At 42.0% G+C, this 15,825-nt stretch overlaps 1 protein-coding gene across 1 annotated transcript in view; it reads left to right on the forward strand.

The window, feature by feature from the left end:
- Window positions 1-12,851, forward strand: part of znf704 (zinc finger protein 704) — a 212,388-nt gene extending 199,537 nt beyond the window's left edge. The window contains exons 8-9 of the mRNA XM_072253050.1: window positions 3,664-3,761; window positions 8,070-12,851. Of these exons, the coding sequence (XP_072109151.1) occupies window positions 3,664-3,761; window positions 8,070-8,181 (210 nt within the window). The 3' untranslated portion in view covers window positions 8,182-12,851. The remainder of the gene's footprint in view (window positions 1-3,663; window positions 3,762-8,069) is intronic.
- The last annotated feature ends 2,974 nt before the right edge of the window (window positions 12,852-15,825 follow it).

The following is a 15,825-nucleotide window of genomic DNA, read 5'->3' on the forward strand; positions in this document are numbered from 1 at the left end:
GGAATTTCTTTAGCCAGAGGGTGCTGAATCTGTGGAATTCATTGCCACAGAGAGCCGTGGAGGCCAAGTCATTTGGTATACAGTATGTAAAGCAGAGGTTGATAGGCTGTTGATTTGTAAGGGTTTCAAAGATCACGGGAGAAGGCAGGAGAATAAAGTTGAAAAGGAAAATAAATGGACTGTGATAGAATGAGTGAGCAGGCTCAATGGGTAGAATGGCATAATTCTGTTCCTACATCTTATTGTCTTGTTTGTAAAAGAGGGGATGCTAGAACTGGCAGAGGGCATTGCATTGGGCATTCTCCATGCGTGTTCCCTTGGACTTTTAATGCCAAGAATGGATTACTCTTGTTCCCTAGGGTTATTGTACCAGTTGTAATGGCATGCCCCAAAACATTTTAGAGTTTCAGGATCAGTGGATATTCATAGATTACTATGTTATGTACCACTGTATTCTATCAAGTCAAGTCAAGTCACTTTATATTGTTATTTTGACCATAACTGCTGGTACAGTACACAGTAAAAATGAGACAATGATTTTCAGGACCAGGGTGCTACATGAAACAATACAAAAACTACACTGAACTATGTAAAACAACACAAAACTACACTAGACTACAGACTTACCCAGGACTGCATAAAGTGCACAAAACAGTGGGGCATTACAATAAATAATAAACAAGACAATAGGCACAGTAGAGGGCAGTAGGTTGGTGTCAGTTCAGGCTCTGGGTATTGAGGAGTCTGATGACTTGGGGGAAGAAACTGTTACATAGTCTGGTCATGAGAGCCCGAATGCTTCGGTGCCTTTTGCCAGATGGCAGGAGGGAGAAGAGTTTGTATGAGGGGTGCGTGGGGTTCTTCATAAAGCTGTTTGCTTTATGGATGCAGCGTGTGGTGTAAATGTCTGTAATGGTGGAAAGAGAGACCCCGATGATCTTCTCAGCTGACCTCACTATCCGCTGCAGGGTCTTGCGATCTGAGATGGTGCAATTTCCAAACCAGGCAGTGATGCAGCTGCTCAGGATGCTCTCAGTACAACAACTTTAATTTTCATGCAATCAGTAAGGACTTTTGCAAGTAGTTTCTATCTTTACTGAGTGGGTTGTGGACATTTAGAGCAAATCTTCCACTCGTGACGGAATCTATTACTATACTGGCTTTGTGATCCACTTGGTTAGCTTACCTCTCAAACAGTGGTTAAATATTACCCCAGAAGATTTTTTTAAAACAACAGAAGTAAGAATGGTATTATTTTGCACCTATTAAAACCTTTAAACTTCCTAGTATGCCTTGCAGCAAGTAAGGTCCCTTTCTGATGTATAATCATTATTTTAACCTGGAAGCAATCAGCCACATTGTGAACAGCAATCTGTCAAAAGCAGCGGTGGGAAAGGTACCAGGTAAGTTACTGTAAGTGCAAAAGTGATATTCTGCACATGTTGAAAATCTGAAAAATAGAAGAAGTGCTGGAAAGCCTCAACAGTTCATGCAGCAACACACATCAAAGTTGCTGGTGAATGCAGCAGGCCAGGCAGCATCTCTAGGAAGAGGTACAGTCGACGTTTCAGGCTGAGACCCTTCGCCAGGACTAACTGAAGGAAGAGTGAGTAAGAGATTTGAAACTTGGAGGGGGAGGGGGAGATCCAAAATGATAGGAGAATTTCATGCAGCATCCATCTAGGGAGAAACAGAGCTAGTGTTCTTCAGGTCAATCACCTTCCAATGAGCTTTTTAGTGATAGTTCCTCAGGGGTAGATATTGGCCAGGACACAGGATAATGATGCCTTGAGATTAGTAACATACTGCTGGGAATGTATTTAGTTTAATAGTTTAATGTTAATCTCCAATTTAACATTTAGCCTATACACAGTCTCTTGACAGTACAGCATTTTTTCGTACATCACTGGGTGCCTGTCTAAGTTCTCTTCTTATACATTTAGGTTAGATTAGATTATGAGGACACGCAGTCTTCTTTTATTGTCATTTAGCGATGCATGTATTAAGAAATGATACAACGTTCCTCCAGAATGATATCACAGAAACTCAAGACAAACCAGGACTAAAAAAAACTGATAAAAACCACATAATTATAACATATAGTTACAACAGTGCAAAGCAATACCGTAATTTGATAAAGAACAGACCATGGGCACGGTAAAAAAAAAAGTCTCAAAGTCTCTCGGAAGTCTCATCATCTCATGCAGACGGTAGAGGGAAGAAAAAAACTCTCCCTGCCATGAACCTCCAGCGCTGCAAACTTGCTGATGCAGCACCCTGGAAGCACCCGACCACAGCCAACTCTTGAGTCTGTCCGAAAACTTCGAGCCTCCGACCAGTCCTCCGACACTGAGCACCGAGCACCATCTTTTGCCAAGCGCTTCGACCCCGGCCCCAGCAACAGGAAATAGGCAAAGCCAAGGATTTGGGGCCTTCCGCTCCGGAGATTCTCAATCGCACAGTAACAGCAGCAGTGAAGCGGGCATTTCAGAAGTTTCTCCAGACGTTCCTCCGTGCTTCTCACATCTGTCTCCATCAAATCAGGATTGTGCACAGCATCCTACTACCAAATATATCATTTCGGAGCGGCTGTGCGCACTGTGTCACGCTGCCATCTTCTCCTCCCCTTTTAAGTGGGACTTAGACTTAGACTATGAGATGAAGTTGAAAATTAAACCACTCTCCGAGTTTGATACTGTGCGGCTCTTCAACTACTCTATTTAGACAATGACTCTTGTTAGTAAATTCTGGACTATACAATTTGAAACTGACTTTTAACATGCAAAGAGTGCTTTTTGTACAGTTAGAATTTATAGCCATTGAAATTGATGGGCTCTGGCTATCAAAATACATATTGGTATTGAATTATTTTCAAAACTCTCCAATAATGGGTTCCTTCTAAGGACGTACACCTGTGAAGTATCTTCTGGAAGGGTGTAAATAAAACTGAAAGAGCCCAGAGAAAATTTACAAGGATGTTGCCAGGACTTGAGGACCTGAGTTATAGAGAAAGGTTGAATAGGTTTGGATTTTATTCCCTAGAAAGTGGAAGATTGAGGGGAGATTTAATACAAAATTATGAGGGGTATAGATAGGGTAAATACAAGCAGGCTTTTTTCACTGAGGTTGGGTGAGATTAGAGCTAGGGGTCATGGGGTAAGGGTGAATGGTGGAATATTTAAGGGGAACTCCTTCACTCGGAGAGAGGGTGGTGAGAGTGTGGAACAAGCTGCCTCCACAAGTGGTCACTGTGGTGTCGATTCCAACATTTCAGAGAAATTTCGACAGGTACATGGATGAGAGGGATGTGATCGGGGTGCATGTCAATGGGACAAGACAGATTAATGATTCGGCACAGACTAGATGGGCCAAAGAACCTGGTTCTGTGCTGAAGTGTTTTGTGACTCAGAAAGAAGGTTTATTTATTTATATTTTCTTGGAGGATATATAGTCTTTTGATGAACATATGGCAGAAGACATCACTACATTTCTAAAAGAATTTTAATCTTGTACATCCTTTTAAAATAAATCATCAGAGTGTAATGCGTGCTTCATTTTACAGGCTTTCTGTCTAACATAAGGTGGGATTGCTAAGTAAGTGTTCACTTGCCACTGGAGTCGAAAGTCAGTGGGACTGATAGAAATTTCTCTCTATGTTGCTAGGTTTCGCCAACCCATAGTCATTCCGTGAATGCTGGAGAACAGCGACAGCAGCCCATCTCTTCTCTTTCCTCTCCACCAAGACCTGTGGTTGGAGCAAGGTACAGTATACATTGCTCACTGTCAATGCACAATACATCGTCAAGGCCAATTGCAAACCATTCAAAACACATTTCTTTCATTATAGTTGACCCAAAATACTTACTCATGAAACAAAGTTGATAGAGGCAGAATAAAATGTGACCTTTTGTTCAGGGTATTACATGTTTTTAATAATGAGCCATTTCTTGTTTGAATTGAGAAATAATTTTGTTGGTATACGGTACCGTGCAAAAGTCCTGGGCACCTGAGATTTTTTTATTGAGACTTTGTTTTGATATTTATATTTTGTCTTCTGCATTAGTGTCAGTAGAAAAGAGCATGTTTTTGATACCCAAAAAATTAAATGTTACAGAGAAATTCTTGTATTTCGTAAAAGTAAGTAACTTTTTAAGTGATAGACCACTTTTCAAATTAAAAACTTAATTACTTTGTAGGTATATTACCCAGTGCTTGATTAAACAAATATAATAAACTGGTGCTAGTGATCAATGAATGAACTAAACTGATTTAACTGAAACAGAAATGGGTGTAGAAGGAACCAAACTGGGCGAAGGACAACCATACTGAAAGGTGAGGGTGTGGCAGACATGACCGTTCAACCTTCAAATCATCAATTCTTACACTGTGGCAAGAGTGAGCATAGCAACAAAACACAGGGTGGTCGCCCTGCATCGGCAAAGTCTCTCCCAAGATTTCACGGCCGACAGGAGTTTCAAGATGTGTGGTCCAAGCTCCACTGAAGAAGCACAAAGGAACAGGCAAGGTTGAGGATTAAAAATGCAGTCGTCAGCCACAAACACTGAGTGTAGCAGACAAGAGATACATCAAACTAGCATCCCTTCTAAATCAGAAGTACTGCTATCAGTTCTGACCTCACAGAAACCACTGGGGCCCAGGTACGCCCCTCTACACACTGGAGAAGTCCTGTGAGAAGTGGTCTCTATGGAAGAGTTGCTGCCAAAAAAAAACACTCCTTTGAAGTGGAACCAAAGCCAAGAAACTTAGTTACGCACAAAAACACAAGGACCAAGGTGCTAAACAATGGCAGCAAGTGCTCAGGACTGATGAGTCAAAATTTGAAATTTTTGGCTTAAACAGGAGGCAGTTTGTAGAGGAGCTGGAGAGCGCTGCATGGAGTGAAGCACAGCGGAGGTTCCCTGCAGGTTTGGGGCTGCAATTCCGCAAATGGAGTTGTTGATCTGGTCAGCACGAATGGAATTCTCAATGCTGAGAAGTACAAGCAGATTCTCATCCGTCACACAGGACCGTCAGGGAGGAGTCTCGTCAGTACAGTCTTCATTCTGCAGCAGGACAAGAACCTCAAGCTCACGGCCAAGGTCACAAAGCACTGCCTTCAGTGAAAAGAAGAACAAGGAGTTCAGATGGGATGGCCTCCACAGAGCCCTGATTTCAACATCATCAAAGCTGTCTGGGATTACCTGGAGAGACAACAAAAGTCTGCAGTAGAACTATGTCAAGTTCACCAAAATGCTTGGAACAATACCAGCCGATTTTCTTATAAAACTGCTCAACAGTCAACCTTACAGAATTGATGCAGCTTTAAGGGCAAAGGGTGGTCACATCTGATATTGATTTGATGTAGATTTATACTGTTTACAGCTCTTTATAGTTTTTTTCTGACATTTAGAAACTTTTCATTATTTTTGAAGGCATCTTTGCTGTACAGAATTTTTTTTACATGTGCTCAAGGCTTTTGCACAATACTGTATAATTCTGGACATTTATTATTAAAAGGTGCACCTAAAATATGATTATGTGGCTTGTTAGCTTTGTGTGTTATGTGATTCAGTTTTAGTGAAAAATGGGATTTAAAAGAGATGCTGAGACTCACTGCATTCTGCAGTTTTATTTCCCCCTGTTCCTTTGTACTTCAAACCTGCAATTCTACAGGGAAGAGAGACGTGCAGTGAGGCATTGTATACCTAGGCTTTTTTTTTACTTTGTCTGCCATCCCCTCGTGCAGAAGCAGTCTTTTCTGCTTATACAATGCCTGTTTCATCGTCACTTCAAGGGTACCTTGCTGAATATGTTCGAGCCCACGGAATTCAGTTCTATAAAGCAGCCTCAGTTGATCTCCTTTGAAGAATGTACTTTTCCTGTTCCTTCCCAGACTCTCCCATTCTGATTCCAGTAACCTGACCAAAGCCATTCCCCACCCATCAATCCACCCACAGAACACCTTCCTTGCATTTCAGCCCACTGTTAATCACAGGGACCTTGAAACTCACCCTGACCTTCCCTAACAATCTCCGGCCTCGACCTCATACCGTACAATCCCCATCCTGGTTAGGTCAATTCTCTGATTCCCTTGTACATTGGTCAGTGGTGGGGGACAGCTTTTCCAACTATAAGGCCTTCCCAGTAACACAGAATACCTTTGGCTTTGTGCACATTTCTGTGTTTCCCAGCAAGTGATGCTAAATAAAATGTTCATTAGCCTACAGTTGATAGAATGTTTAAAATCTGAGGCCTCCATTGGTCAATGTCGACCATAGATGTTGTGTTCTAGCTGTCTGGAACAAGCTGAGGCACTACGATATGGAGAGCAAGATTTTGCACATGTAACAACTCCACACAGCTGATGATCCCAAAGGAATGGCAGAGATGGAAACAGTTTGACACCAGCAACGTTGCAGGAGTTACTAGCCATGGTTGAACTCAGTGCAAGACTGCCTTAGGGCTGCGGTCCCCAACCACCGGGCCGCAAAGCATGTGCTACTGGGCTGCGAGGAAACGATATGAGTCAGCTGCACCTTTCCTCATTCCCTGTCACGCACTGCTGAACTTGAACATAGGGTTGCCAACTGTCCTGTATTTGCTGGGACCTCCCGTATATTGGGCTAAATTGGTTTGTCCTATACGGGACCGCCCTTGTCCTGTATTTCCCCCACTAAGGTAGAGCGTTCCTATTAAATCTTTCGTGCAGAAATGGCGTAAAGCGAAGAAGCAATTACCATTAATTTATATGAGAAGAATTTTTGAGTGTTCCCAGACCCAAAAAATAACCTTCCAAGTCATACCAAATAACACATAAAACCTAAAATAACACTAACATATAGTAAAATCAGGAATGATATGATAAATACACAGCCTATATAAATAGAAATAATGTATGTACAGTGTAGTCAGGAAGATTAAGCCAAAACCGATTTGTGGAAAAAAATCAGCGCGCATGCGCACACAGGTGACCGCACAAGGCTTCATGGTCATGGTAGTCTTTCTCGAGGTAAACAAAAGTGTCCCGTCAACACACACAAAATGCTGGTGAACGCAGCGGGCCAGGCAGCATCTATAGGAAGAGGTACAGTTGGCGTTTCGGGCCGGGACCCTTCGTCAGGATTTGACCCTTATTTGGGTGTGAGAAAGTTGGCAACTCTAACTGTAAAAGACATGTTGAGGTGAGTTTAACCCTACTTGAACACCCCCCCCCCCCACCGGTCGGCTGGTCCGCAACAATATTGTCAATATTAAACTGGTCCGCAGTGCAAAGAAGGTTGGGGACCCCTGCTTTAGGGAGTACAGCTCTGGACTTTCCCTCAGGGTTTTCTCCCGAAGCCTTCCCTATGAGTGGGTATGGCCACAAAACAGCGGGGGTTTGAGATCAGAGTCTTCCTTCTCCTTGATGAGCTGCCAACCATGGCTGACAAACCCCATCTGCCCGAAGCAACTGATTTTAAGGTGCCAGTAACCTGCCTTTGTCCCTTCCCCTGTCAGTAGAAACGGTTCCACCAGGCTTAGTAACTAAGCCACACATGAAGGCCAGGAGTTGGACTGGGTTGGCAGAGGCTATTTGAAGCGCACGCCATTGGGAGCATTTAATAGGCAGTGGGAGCTTGTCCCCATTACTACCCCCAGCTGTAACAACTTAAGAAGCCAGAACATTTAAAGACCATAAGCAATTGTCCTTGATTTTCTAGCCTATTTTGGTAGCTTACTGCACCAAAATAATCCTTTGCAATTTGTTGAGGTTCAGTGATTAATACTGTATAAGCAAATGTAATTTAACTTCAACTGAAAATTAATTATTCAGCTAAGTCAAGCAAATAAAATATGAGGTGAGTCTATTAATGAGAAACAACGGAAATGTTTACCTTAGTAATTAATAATCCACAGATGAAACGGCCTAATGTGGTTTCCTGCACTGAGTGATTTGAGAAAGTGCATCTTGATTAGATGGTCATTAGTTATCGTGGCAGTGGTTCTCATGTTTTTCATTAAAAGTGCCATACTGAAAGGAGAGCAAGTTCTAAGAGCACAAAGGTAAATTTTGTCTCTCTCATTCCCAGAAAAATCCGTGGAGAAGGAAAGAAATGCCGAAAAGTGTATGGGATGGAAAACCGGGACATGTGGTGCACTGCCTGCCGTTGGAAGAAAGCATGCCAGAGATTTATTGATTAGAGGCGAGTTGTGAAAAGCCTTTGAGAAGAATTTTTTTGTTTGGGCAGCTACTAAGAATGTTTTTTTTTCGAAGCACTAAATGTTTTTTTTAAATAAATTTATAACTGTAGCAGCAACACTCATATCAAACAAGATGCACTTACGAGAAGTCTATGTGGAACTGAGCTGAATAAAGCTTGCTCACATCTCTGTGACGGATGATGCATTACCTGGAAATCTTGCTATAAGCAAGTGGAGTGATGAGGCGGTTCGGTAGCGTGCTTTTTTATTGGTTTGAAGTATGACTGACCAGATATTGTGTTGCAGATTTTCGTTTAGTCATGGAGGCTTCTCAGGAAGCCTGACAGCTTTGAACACTTTGTTGACAAAGTGAAACACTCACATGGTTTATATTTTTGTCATGACTTCACTATCTTTCTAAGCAGTATTACATGCAATTCCTTAAGATTTTATAGTACAAACCTTCTTACAACTTACAGTACTTGATCTTATTGTATTAACATTCCTCTGTACTTTATCCTCATGCACTTATCTACCTTCCCTCTTAAAGTTGCTCTAATCACTCTATGTGATACCAAGTTTGATATTTCACTACTCTGGTAAAAAAAAAAATCTAATTACCTTCTGCTGGTGTTTCTTACATTTTCTTCACATAAGCTACTTAGATGTAGGTGAACATGTGGAATACTGCATCCTATTTGAAGATATTGGAATGTACAGTATGTCTTATTTTCTGGGAAGTTAAGGGATGTGCACAATCAGGGTCCCATGGAACGGAGGATGAAATTGTTTCTCCCTACTGGTGCGATAAACTTTTATGAAAGCAAAACTGATTCTGCTGCAACATTAAGAAGGCCTTGTGGAACATCAGCTAGGAACCTTTGTTTTTATATTTTCAAAAAAAAAATGTAACAAATGTTACAAAGTTCTGATTGACAAACTAGTGGACTTGTTAGGGATGTGCATTGAACTGGATTATTGAACAAGGAATGTGCAATTGAATTGATGCCAGTTTTGTTTATCGTTACCACTGGAGGGTGCCAGGATTTGTTTAAATTTTGTCATGTTGGCTCCAGTCCTCTTCTGACTTAGCAAACTTGCACAATGCATTTTTGGTGTGGCAGGCAACGCACTTAACATAGGGCAGAATTTTGATGTGTGTGTTCACTGTCAGTAGCACCAAGGAAGAGAGTTGAAAGAGTGAACAGCTCAACCTATTGAAGAACATGCCTGAAATTAATGGAGTGAAAATTGAGTAGATTCTGGAACAAGTGGTTACCCACACCATTAGATTTCTAAGAAGGCTGTGAGGCTGAAAATTACCCATAAATTGCTGATTGTTTCTCTTGGCTAATAAAACTGTAAATTATATGATGCTTACCACTAATTTAATCTGTTTAAGCCAGTTAAGTGCTTACAGAACAACTGAAACCATTTTCCTTGTGGGAACATGAATGATTGCCAATTAGTATATCCATTTTTCATTAGGTCCACCCAAATAACATTGCCATTGCAAGACACTGAATGTAGCTCAACTGTTTTTTTTAATATGTTCCTCAGTTTTACAGCAATTCCTGACAAGATTAGAAGTCATTATCATTATCACCTTGTAAAACTATTTAAAATTGTGAAAGCAATTGATGCTATTAGGGTTAGCTTCTTTAGTGTTTCAGAAAGTAAATATGGTCTGTAACTCTGGAAAGTCCAAGGGACAAGCTTGCCTTTCCTTATTGATGATTCGTGGAGATCGTTAATTTGAAACCAACTTGGATATCTAGGTTGTAGTGGAATGTTTCAGGGGTTCAAAGAATTTTCCTTGGGGCATTTCTGCTCTGTTAATATTACTCCATTAAGTGCATTGGAAAACTTATTTACAAACCAGTTACAAGGAAACCCTCAGCCAACTTCAATAGCTTTTCAATAATTCTTGTGAAATGACAGTATGGTTAGTTTATTGAAGTCATCAGGAATTCTGAGATAGTTTGTTCCTAAGGCAGGAATAATCTCCAAATTTTGTTATTTTAGCTTGTAAAATCAAACAGGGAAAATACCTCTGACTAATAACAAAAATATCTAAATTACACAAGTATGTTTTAGTTAATGAGAACATTTTTAATCAAAAAAAAGTGCAATAGTGATGCCATTTATTTGAAAGCAGTAGTCAAAATGCACTCTAGTGTCAAAAGCTTCACTCAATGGAACACAAATAAGACTCTCCTGGCTTTGGAGCACACATCATTATTCACAGTTCTTGCCCTTTAAGCACTATGTTTCTGCCAAGATTTGGACTAATTATAAAGCACAATTTGTTCAGGAAATTTATTTTGTGAAAATTACTGTATATAAAAGTTGTGCATTGCAAAATATGGATATGAGGACTGAGGAACCATACATAGTGATTGCGAATTGTGGCAATGTTTGTAACTTATATGATGGAATCAGTTAATCCTGAATATGCATTTTATAGCCACCAGTGACAATTCCCATAGACTAGTTTGCACTGCTAAACCAAATGTGACAATATTTCTGAATGATGCACTTAAGGACATAAGAAAGTAGGTAGTACCTGTTCATTAAACATTATGAGGTTTGATGGACATTTTTAGAAAAAAAAAGCAAATGTTAGGGTGTTTGCACATCCCTACTTTATAAATATATATATTTGTGTGTGTATATAAAATGCCTATTGTGACTATATTGAAAACTTGCTTTGTGTTATCCTAATTGGTTGCCCAAGTGGCATTTGCTTTCCTAAATTATAGGAATGCTCTTATTCCCTATTGAGCCAGTGGTGCTGCTGCATTTTATCGTATTAAGTCACGTTGTGCTATCTGCACTGAGCTAAAACATCAGAAGTACAAGGTGCTAATTTTCCTGGGTTTTAAAATCAGCCAAGGCCACACTTTTATTCTTCTTGTCTAGCGGATTTGACAGTAATTATTTCCCAGCTGAAAGTAAACATCCTTACATAGCATTACACACCATTTCTGTAATAAAAACTGGCCGTCCTGCCCAACACGTTCCTGTTGGTGTTTAACTTCACACTGACTCCTTCCATCATGCATCACTCTAAATCAGGGTTTCGCAGCCTGGGATCCATAGACCTCTCGGTTAATGGTAGGGGACCATGGCGTAAAAAAGATTAGGAGCCACTGCTCTAAGTAGTACTAAATGCATGTAAACATTTTGCCTCAGAGTCCATGATTTCCTTGAATAGATCCTATGTTTTTGTTTTTCTTAATAATCAAAATATTCTAATATTCCAACAGCATGCAATACATACATAGCCACGGTAGCATAGCAGTTAGTGTGACATTAGTACAGGTTCAGAGTTCAGTTCCAGCGTCCTCTATAAGAAAGTTTATCTGTTCTTCCCATGTGCACGTGGGTTTCCTCCATGTACTCTTGTTTTCCTCCCACAGTCCAAAGATGTATCGATTAGTAGGTTAATTGGTCATTGTAAACTTACCCACGATTAGACTAGGGTTAAATCTACTGCCTGATGAGGGATGTTCTGAACACCACCAGAGCTGGAGGACCTTCATTGCTGCCCTAAGTGCCAGCGGGGTAATGAGCAGTAACAAGTAAATCACCGGGTTGCTAGGCAATGCAGCTTGGTGGGCCAGAAGGGCCTGTTCCACACTGCATTTCTAAATAAAATAAAATAAACATTGTTTAAGCTATTTGCAATAACGTAGGTAATTCAGCCAAAGTAAGTCTCTTCAGGCTATCTAATTGAAGTTATCCTGGCATAAGTGCCCAGACTTTTTCTTCTGTTTTTCTATTTTACACTCAGAGATTAATTTGCTACTTAATTATCTTACTTGAATCTCAAGAAAGCAATTGTGATTTATAAACACTTCATATCCATGACCAAAATCAGAGGTTAAATTACTGACGTAGATGTGTAGTTTAGCTGTGGAGAATTGAAACACTTGCTTCTTTCTAAATCCTGGTCTCTTTATCTCCATTTGCTGTCACATCAAACTATGTATTAAAGAAAAACTAATCTTAAAGGATGTTAGGAAAAATATTTCATGAATAATTGCACAAAAGTAGACTAGTAAACTGAAAACCATACGACAGGAATATTCAGTGATATCAAAGCAGTTTCATTACTCTCAATCTCTATTCAGGTACTTTAAATGACAAAAGGAAAATCTTATTATTCTTGGGAAATCAAATCACAAGGTATTTAACAATATACTGTCACATAACGTGGATCATTTATACTTAAGTGATACAAATAATGTGCTTGTTTAACTTGAGGAGTAATTTAGCTTTCTTACCAAAGAAATGCCACATTATGTGAGCAATGCTGTCAAAAAAAAGCAATGTTAGGAACTGCTTTGCATTTGATTAAATATAAAGCAGTTCTTAACATTTTTGTAATATTGCGCACATACTTTTCCATTCTCTCTCATGACATTTATCCATACCAGTCAACAGCCGACTTCCCAGTCCATTCAACATTCCAATTTTGCCTCCAAATCTAATGACTCTAATAATCCATACAACATCCTCAATCATTTAGTCCTAGTGTTTTGCCACTGCGGTTTAATGACATTCCTGTCCATTTCAAACCTTGTTGCTAGTTGCACAACATGCCTTAGTTAATGGTTCTTCCGAGTACATCACTAGGTCTTTTCAAACATGACAACATCTGCAGATGCTGGAAATCCAAAACAGCAGACACACAAAATGCTGGAGGAACTCTGCAGGCCAGGCAGCACCTGTGGAAGAGAGTAAACAGTCAACGTTTCTGGCCGAGAACCTTCTTCAGGACTGAGAGGGAAGTGGGGAGATGCCTGAATTAAACTGGGGGGAGGGGAAGGAGGCTAGCTAGAAGGTGGTAGATGACAACAACAGGAATTCTGCAGATGATGGAAATTCAAGCAACACACATCAAAGTTGCTGGTGAACGCAGCAGGCCAGGCAGCATCTCTAAGAAGAGGTGCAGTCGACGTTTCAGGCCGAGACCCTTCGTCAGGACTAACTGAAGGAAAAGTGAGTAAGGGATTTGAAAGTTGATGGGGGAGGGGGAGATCCAAAATGATAGGAGAAGACAGGAGGGGGAGGGATGGAGCCAAGAGCTGGACAGGTGATAGTCAAAAGGGGATACGAGAGGATCATGGGACAGGGGGTCCGGGAAGAAAGACGGGGGGGGCGGGACCCAGAGGATGGGCAAGAGGTATATTCAGAGGGAGAAAAAGGAGAGTGAGAGAAGGAATGTGTGCATAAAAATAAGTAACAGATGGGGTACGAGGGGGAGGTGGGGCCTTAGCGGAAGTTAGAGAAGTCGATGTTCATGCCATCAGGTTGGAGGCTACCCAGACGGAATATAAGGTGTTGTTCCTCCAACCTGAGTGTGGCTTCATCTTTACAGTAGAGGAGGCCATGGATAGACATGTCAGAATGGGAATGGGATGTGGAATTAAAATGTGTGGCCACTGGGAGATCCTGCTTTCTCTGGCGGACAGAGCGTAGATGTTCAGCAAAGCGGTCTCCCAGTCTGCGTCCGGTGATGTTCAGCAAAGTGGTCTCCCAGTCTGCGTCGGGTGATGTTCAGCAAAGTGGTCTCCCAGTCTGCGTCGGGTGATGCTCAGCATCCTGATGTGGCCTTTATATATTGGCGACTCCATTCGTCCCCCCCATCCCTCCCCACTGATCTCCCTCCTGGCACTTATCCGTGTAAGCGGAACAAGTGCTACACATGCCCTTACACTTCCTCCCTTATCACCATTCAGGGCCCCAAACAGTCCTTCCAGGTGAGGCAACACTTCACCTGTGAGCCGACTGGGGTGATATACTGCGTCCGGTGCTCCCGATGTGGCCTTTTATATATTGGCGAGACCCGACGCAGACTGGGAGACCGCTTTGCTGAACATCTACGCTCTGTCCGCCAGAGAAAGCAGGATCTCTCAGTGGCCACACATTTTAATTCCACATCCCAATCCCATTCTGACATGTCTATCCACGGCCTCCTCTACTGTAAAGATGAAGTCATACTCAGGTTGGAGGAACAACACCTTATATTCCGTCTGGGTAGCCTCCAACCTGATGGCATGAACATCGACTTCTCTAACTTCCGCTAGGCCCCACCTCTCCCTCGTACCCCATCTGTCACTTATTTTTATGCACACATTCTTTCTCTCACTCTCCTTTTTCTCCCTCTGTCCCTCTGAATATACCTCTTGCCCATCCTCTGGGTCCCCCCCCCCCGTCTTTCTTCCCGGACCTCCTGTCCCATGATCCTCTCGTATCCCCTTTTGCCTATCACCTGTCCAGCTCTTGGCTCCATCCCTCCCCCTCCTGTCTTCTCCTATCATTTTGGATCTCCCCCTCCCCCTCCAACTTTCAAATCCCTCACTCACTCTTCCTTAAGTTAGTCCTGACGAAGGGTCTTGGCCTGAAACGTTGACTGCACCTCTTCCTACAGGTGGTAGATGAAGTCAGGTGGGTGGGAAAGATCAAGGACCGGAGAGGAAAGAATCTGATAGAAGAGGATGGTGGACAATTGTAAAGGAAGGAGGAGGGGACCCAGGGGATGTAATGTACAGGTGAGAAGAAGTAAAAAGCCAGAGTGGGGAATAGAGAAGGGGGGAGCGGGGAATTTTGTTCACCAGAAGGAGAAATCGATCAGGTTGGAGGGTACCCAGATGGAATGTAAGGTGTTGCTCCTCCACCTCATCTTCGATCTTTTCTGCTTCCAGCATTGATCTTGCTCTATGCTGCTGTGTTGCCGAGCACGTTTTCCTGTGCTACTGATGACTCCTTGAGAAATTGACTGTTGAAACGTACAGCAAAAGGATGCTTAACATGCAGTACAGTAAGAATATGTAAAAATCATTGTTAATGTTTGAATTAACTGTTAAAGGTTATAGAAAGATTTGCATGCATGTCAAATATGAGGAAGTGTTCTGTGACAATCTATAGTTTACCGTTAATCCAAAGTAATTTAATTAAAGTATCCGCCCCAAACTTCGAAGCAAGTGGTCTCAGGTTCGAATCCGGCCGGCTCTTTGCTCATTTTCTATCCATGCTGGGCTGAGAGTTGAGCTAGCAACTCGGCCTCGTAAAAAACAGGCAAAATGCTAAAGAAGTGGCAAGGTTGCCACCCGATGCACTACAAGGCACCTTGAGGAATAACAAAAATTTAATTAAACCCAATTTGTATTAGAAAATCAATTTTTGTCCTTGCCTGTACATTATGGAAAACTGTTTCTACCCTGAAGACCATAAATTTAGGAGATGTCCTTCTTCAAAGAAAGGGGCTTCCTTTTCTCCACATTCAATGCGGCTCTCAACCGCATCTCTTCCTTTGTGCACGTGTCTACCCTCCCGCCCTCCCACCAGGGACAGGGTTCCTCTTGTCCTCGCCTACCACCTCACTAGCCTCCACGTCTGGCACATAATTCTCCGTAACTTCTGCCATCTCCAACAGGATCCCACCACCAAGTACATCTTTCCCTCACCACCCGCCCCCCCCCCAAATTTCTGCTTTCCGCAGGGATCACTCCCTACGTGACTCCGTTGTCCATTCGTCCCTCCCCACTGACCTCCCTCCTGGCACTTATCCTTGCAAGTGGAACAAGTGCAACACCACCTCCCTCACTACCATTCAGGGCCCTAAACAGTCCTCCA

This window comes from Mobula birostris, chromosome 1 (assembly GCF_030028105.1).
Source record: "Mobula birostris isolate sMobBir1 chromosome 1, sMobBir1.hap1, whole genome shotgun sequence".
Lineage (NCBI taxonomy): Eukaryota > Metazoa > Chordata > Chondrichthyes > Myliobatiformes > Myliobatidae > Mobula > Mobula birostris.